This window comes from Myotis davidii, unplaced genomic scaffold, assembly GCF_000327345.1.
Source record: "Myotis davidii unplaced genomic scaffold, ASM32734v1 scaffold590, whole genome shotgun sequence".
Classification (NCBI taxonomy): Eukaryota; Metazoa; Chordata; class Mammalia; order Chiroptera; family Vespertilionidae; genus Myotis; species Myotis davidii.
Genome location: NW_006282381.1, coordinates 585,757 through 592,154, shown reverse-complemented (window position 1 = coordinate 592,154; position 6,398 = coordinate 585,757). Strand labels below are relative to the sequence as shown.

Below are 6,398 nucleotides of genomic sequence, written 5' to 3'. Positions count from 1 at the left end.
GGAGCCCCATCCCCTGGCTCTCCCACGGCTGCCACTGCCGCCGCCCACCATCCCTGCAGAGGCAGGACGAGGACGCTGACTTAGAGGGGCCATCAAACACCCCCATTTCTGTCACTCACATGAGGAACACCAGCCCCATTTTACAGAAAAGACAGCTCAGCTACTGGGACAGAGCCCCGATGGATGGATCCTGGGGAAAGTTCAGACCTTACACCCCTGGAAGATTTCAGGGGTGGAGGCCCTGGCCACCCGCCATGTCCTGGCCAACTCTGACCTGCGGGACGCGATCCACAGCATCGCTGTACAGCGAGAGGCCAGCAAAGTCGCAGTCCAGCTTGAAGGCCAGCGTCTGAATGGTGGACGTCTGCAAGGTGAGGTTGGAGCCCTGGAAGGTGGCATTCAGCAGGCTGTACTCCAGACCATGGACGAGCCTGAGGGCGAGAGAGGTGACCAAATCTGGGAAAGGGGGTAGGCTGAGAGGGGGTCCAGACAGCCTGAGACCATAGGGCTTTCTCCACCCACACTCATGTCACTCCTGTCTGTGGGCTTTTGCACACTCTTACCTCCCCACCCCACTCATTTCCTTCTCCTGATTAACTGTGGATCAGGTCCCAGTTTGTTGACACCTCCTCCAGGAAGCCTTCCTTGGCTGCTCCATGTTGACTGATTGAAGTGCCCCATAGTCCCCAGGCTTCCCTGGCCAGTCGTCAGCATTGGCCTCTCAGCCAGAGCTGCTCGGCCTTTAGGTCACAGACTCGAGAGACTAGCCTGAGTTTTAGAGCCCCTTCCGAGAAATATGCACAGAGATCCATGATTCTGCACCGGCTTCATGACACCCATGGTTAAGGGCCCCCAACCAGACAGTAAACTTGATGGGGGCAGAGAGATGTGTCTATCCTGCACCTCCAGAGCCTAGTGTCAGGCACATAGTAGGCCCTCAATGAATGCATGTTGAATAAATGAATGAATAGTCTACACTAGCCAGGCTGGCGTGACTCAGCGGTCGACCTATGAACCAGGAGATCATGGTTCAATTCCTACTCAAGGGCACTTCCCCGGGTTGCAGGCTCCATCCCCAGGAGGAGGTGTGCGGGATACAGTCTATCAAAGATTCTCTATCATCATTGATGTTTCTACTTCTTTCTCCCTCTCCTTTCCTCTATGAAATCAGTAAGTGTGTGTGTGTGTGTGTGTGTGTATTAATAGTCTACACTAGACCAACTTTGGACCACTGATTCAAGCTACAAGCACTTTTGATATTTATATTTTCTTTGATTATAACTATAATAACTATAATAACCCAAGGCAAGGTCACAGGGGGAGGCACAGCTGCCTCTAGGTAGGCGAGGAGGGACACACAACTCACTCGGCATGATTAGTTGAGGTTTGTCTCCTGGGCCCCTTCTCCATTCTCTTCATCCAGCTCAGGGGTTCATGGGCTCGCTCTGTGGGAAGCGGGCCAGATCCCCACCTCAGCCTCCGTCCGGAGCTGCCCCCCGGCCCCACGGCCTGTGACTCCCCCACCCCGGCTGAGACGGCTGGTTCACCGCGCTGCTGCCCTGGGAGGCCTAGGCCCCCTCTCAATCTCCCTTGGTCCGAGGCCTCCCCTTTCCCGTCACAGCCCGGGGTCTGGGCGAGGGCTGCCCTCCTACCTTCCTCCCCGCTCTGAGACGTCACAAGGCCCAGGCAGAGGAAAAGGACCGCACGGCAATCCATGTCCCGGCCAGGTCTCCTCCACCAACCAGCTCCTGCCCTGGAAAGGGGCGTGTGTCGCCACCCAGGTCAGAGGGTGACCTCAGACTTCTTGGCGTCTGGCATGTCCTAAGGGGGGGGGACACACAGCATCTTGTTTGATCCCCGTGACTCCTGCCTTTCGCAGATGGGGAGACCGAGGCTCAGAGAGCTCCACTTGAGGCCGCCTGAAGCCGCCTGAAGCCAGGGCTCTGTGAATCCAGAATCCTTGACAAGTTCCTAACGCCTGCCATTGGCAGTTCTGCCTGAGTCACTCCACCCTCCCCCAAAAATTGATTTTCTAGGGGCTTCCCCCACGGCTCTGACCTCACCCGGGGGAAGTTGCTTGGGAGCAAGCAACCCCTAACCCTGTCTAACTCTGTTGTTAACCCATCATGTGATTTTGAGCAAGAATCTAGCCCTCTCTGCCCTCATTTTCCTCGGTTTTAAATTTTGTTGTTGTTGTTAATCCTCACCAGAGGGTATTTTTTCCATTGAATTTTAGAAAGAGTGGAAGGGAAGGGGGAGAGACAGAGAGAGAGAGAGGAACATGGATGTGAGAGACACATCAAGTGGCTCCCTGACCAGGGCTGGGGATGGAGACTGCAACCGAGGCATGAGCCCTTGACCGGAATCAAACCTAGGACCCGTTACTCCTCAGGCCCTAGCTCTATCCACTGAGCCAAACTAGCTAGGGCTCCTCGATTTTAAAATGAACTAACAGCCCTGGCTCGTTTGGCTCAGTGGATAGAGCATTGGCCTGGGGACTGAAGGTCCCAGGTGTGATTCCGGTCAAGGGCACATCCCTGGGTTGTGGGCTCGGTCCCGGTGGGGGGTGTGCAGGAGGCAGCCGATCGATGATTCTCATTATTGATGTTTCGATCTCTCCCTCTTCCTTCTTCTCTGAAATCAATAAAAATATATATTTCAAAAAAAGGAACTAATAAACTTCTGCTTAAGGGCAGCCAATGTATGGCTCTCCTCAGAAGCTCCCTGAAAAGGAGAGTAATTAAATAAAACGGACACCAAGCCACACAGACACGCGATGGGACAGGCGACAAGGACAGACGAGTGTCGTTGGCAAAACTAGGAGGCTACCAAGCAGGTGAGAAATGCAGCAGAGCCCAGCACATCTAACCCGAGTGCCCGCAGTGGGGAGCGGGGTGGCGGGGTGGCGGGGTGGGGGGAAGGGAGAGTGGGCAGCCAGCCAGCTCAAGCCTCACGACCTTGCAAGCCCTTGAGAAGCAGACGCAGCAGGAACCTCGGAAGGCAGGGATGGAGGGCGAGACTGAGAGTGGGGTCCTTGGCTGTGAGTCGTTCAGATGGCCACCATGGTCCGCAGCTCCCCTCGGGCCCTTGACTCGCCGGGAGCCTTCCTCACCACATGGCCATCCTCACCCACCCCAGCACAGTTCTCTCCCGGGAGATGGTGCACGTAGAGGATCTGAGCACAAAGGCGGGTGTCCCTGGTACAGTGAAGCCATGTCCCCGCCCTGCCTCCTCCTCCATGCAGCCCCCAGGAGACCACAGCAGCCATGGTGATGATGTCTGGAGAGAAGTCTGCTCTGAAGAGCTGACCATTTCAAGAACAGTATCCTACAGTTACTGGTGTTTTTAAAATATATATATAGGTGTTTTTTTTTATTGATTTCAGAGAGGAAGGGAGAGGGAGAGAGAGATAGAAACATCAATGATGAGAGAGAATCATGGATTGGCTGCCTCCTGCACACCCCACACTGGGGATCAGGCCCCCAACCTGGGCATGTGCCCTGATCGGGAATTGGACTGTGACCTCCTGGTTCACAGGTCGATGTTTAACCACTGAGCCATGCCAGCCGGGCTAGTAACTGATGCTTTGGTGTTCCTCGATACAATGGCCAGGACCAAACTTGTGGCGAAGTTCCAGCAGTCACGGAGCCCTGCCAAGCAATTGAGTTTATAGTGCTCCGCTCTTAAAAAGGGGCGGTCAGCCAAGACCACTAGGTCTTTTAAAAGATGCCACCCACTCCCCCAGGAGGCTGCTGGAGGATGTGCTCCACCAAAATGAGGGAGTCAATCATTGGAGAAGACATAGGGTTCCAGAAACCGCCCCCCAGAGGAGCGGTGAGGCTACTCCTCAGAGAATGGGTGGAGAGAAGGCCCGGGTTGATGTCTGGACAGCAGGACCAGGACACATCCTGTTCAGAAGGCAGCAGGTGCCAAGAAGGCTCCAGAAGGCAGCCTCGAAGAATAAAGAAAGAGGAAGAGAATAAACAGACTAGCTAGCGGGTTTGGACACCTAAGAAAATTATTTTGAGAAATGCCCTATAAAAAGCTTGCAAATGAAAGATAAAAATGAGCCATTAATTTCAGAAAAAAACAAGCTGTACAAGGAAGAACATGCAATCTTGCTACACACGTCGACTTAATCGGGGATAAAATTTATACAGTCATAATGAAAACGCGGAAGGGGAGATTTCTTTTTCTAATTGTGTGAAAACCACATTACAATGTGGCGATGTCGCGGGCCACAGAACATCGGCCCCGCCCTGGCGATGGAGAAAGCCAAGCAATGAACAAAATTACTTTCTGAGCCCTTTGGAGAGTGCAGGCACCAGGTCACCGAGGAAACTGGCAGAGGGAGAGGAAGTTGCCACAAAAAGAAAAAGAAAAAATAAGAAAACAACTGATATCGTAATGAATTATTAAAGACTGTGAACTAGACTGGCAGTTTGGGGCCCCTGGGGGCCCCAGATACGAGGGGAGTCTATTTCTTCCCACCGTTTTCTACTGGGTGCATATGGGAGGGAGGCAACCAATCTATGCTTCACTCTCACATCGATGTTTTTCTCTCTCCCTCTCCCTTCCTCTCTCTCGAAAATCAATAAAAACATATTTAATGATAATATGAATTCTACAAAAATTCTTCCCCCCAAAAATAAGTAAAAGGCAAAGAAAGAAATAACAAGATCGTAAACATATCCTTTCAGAAAATAAAGAGGCTGGAACGCTTCTAAACTCATTTTATGCCAATATTAGAGTGGTGCCCAAAACAGCCATGGGCATCACAAGGAAACCACAGACCAGTACCCCTCATGAATATAAATCAAATCAAAATCAAAATCCCTGCTGGATATTTTGTAGAAATTGACAAGCTGATTCTAAAATTTTTATTAAAAAGCAAAAGACCTAGCCCCAGCCAGTTTGGCTCAGTGGATAGAGCATTGACCTGCGGACCAAAGGGTCCCGGGTTCGATTCTGGTCAAGGGCATGTACCTTGGTTGCAGGTTCCTCCTCAGCCTGGGCCCCGGTCAGGGCTCGTGCAGGAGGCAGCCAATCGATGTGTTTCTCTCACATCAATGTTTCTGTCTTTCCCTCTCTCTTCCACTCTCTCTAAAAATCAATGGAAAAATATCCTTGGGAGAGGATTAACAACAAACAAACAAAAAGGACCTGCAATAGCCAAGACAATTTGGAAAAGGAAGAACAAAGTTGGCATCACACTAGTGATTTCAAGGCTCAGTATAAAGCTACAGTAATCAAGATAGTGTGTTACTGGCATAAGGCTAGACCTACAGATGAATGAAACAGAATAGCGTCCAAAAGTATATCCAGATAAATATGATAAATTGAGTTTTGACCAAGATGCAAAGGTAATTTGATGGAGAGAAGATAGTCTTTCCAATAAGTGGTTCTGGAATAAATGGATATTCCATGCCAAAAACGAAAAAGAACTTGGACCCATACGTTGCAGCATATACAAAATTTAACTCAAAATGGATCATAGATTGAACTATCAAAACAAAGTATAAAACCTCTTGGGGGGAAAGGAGAAAATCTTTCTGACTTTGGGTTAGGCAAAAATTCTTAGAAATACCACCAAGGTCCTTAGGGAAATGCAAATAAAGAATCTAACATCTCAAGGGAATCGGTGGGTGATGCATACAAACTTTTCATTCTGCTTATCCTCTGACCCAGGAAACCCATTTTTATGAATTTATCCTATAGAAATAATAGGGCAAGCCTGGAATGTATACATAGAGAGACATTTTTCGAAAAATATATTTTTATTGCCTGGTCGGCCTGGCTCAGTGGTTGACCGTCAACCTATGAACAGGGAGGTCACGGTTCAATTCCCTCTCAGGGCACATGTCTTGGTTGCAGGCTCGAACCTCAGTGTGGGGCCTGCAGGAGGCAGCCGATCCATGATTCTCTCTTATCATTGATGTTCCTATCTCTTTCTCCCTTACTCTCAATCCCCAATGAGACGCTCAACCACTGAGCCAGGCCGGCCTGGCGATTGAGAGATATTTATAATACAATTGTTAATCATAAAGAAAAATGGAAACTATGTAAATGTCTACCCATAAAGAAATTGTTAAATAAATTACTAGGTGTACCATTAATAATGCGGATTTTTTTTCGATAGATGGAGTTACACATATGTTGATATATATGCAATTTGATATGTATGCTATTTTGTTGTATTGACAATAAGCTTCAAAACTTTCATATGTCAAAATTTCTGAAGGTGTTAACATCATAGATATTTTTATGCTTAATGTCGAATTTCATGCCAAAAAAAAAAGAGCATTTACGGGAAGTTTTAATTCATTACTTTATTTTGAAGAAAAGTGCTGCTGAAAGTTATGGTATACTTGGGGAAGCTTATGGTGAACATGCTCCAT

At 49.1% G+C, this 6,398-nt stretch overlaps 1 protein-coding gene across 1 annotated transcript in view; it reads right to left on the bottom strand.

Annotated features, from left to right (window-relative positions):
- Positions 1-1,745, bottom strand: part of ADGRG5 (adhesion G protein-coupled receptor G5) — an 8,067-nt gene extending 6,322 nt beyond the window's left edge. Inside the window, exons 1-3 of the mRNA XM_015558858.1 lie at positions 1,653-1,745; positions 1,367-1,445; positions 275-431 (exon numbers count right to left, since the gene is read on the bottom strand). Coding sequence (XP_015414344.1) covers positions 275-431; positions 1,367-1,445; positions 1,653-1,716 — 300 coding nt within the window. The 5' untranslated portion in view covers positions 1,717-1,745. The remainder of the gene's footprint in view (positions 1-274; positions 432-1,366; positions 1,446-1,652) is intronic.
- Positions 1,746-6,398: the final 4,653 nt, after the last annotated feature.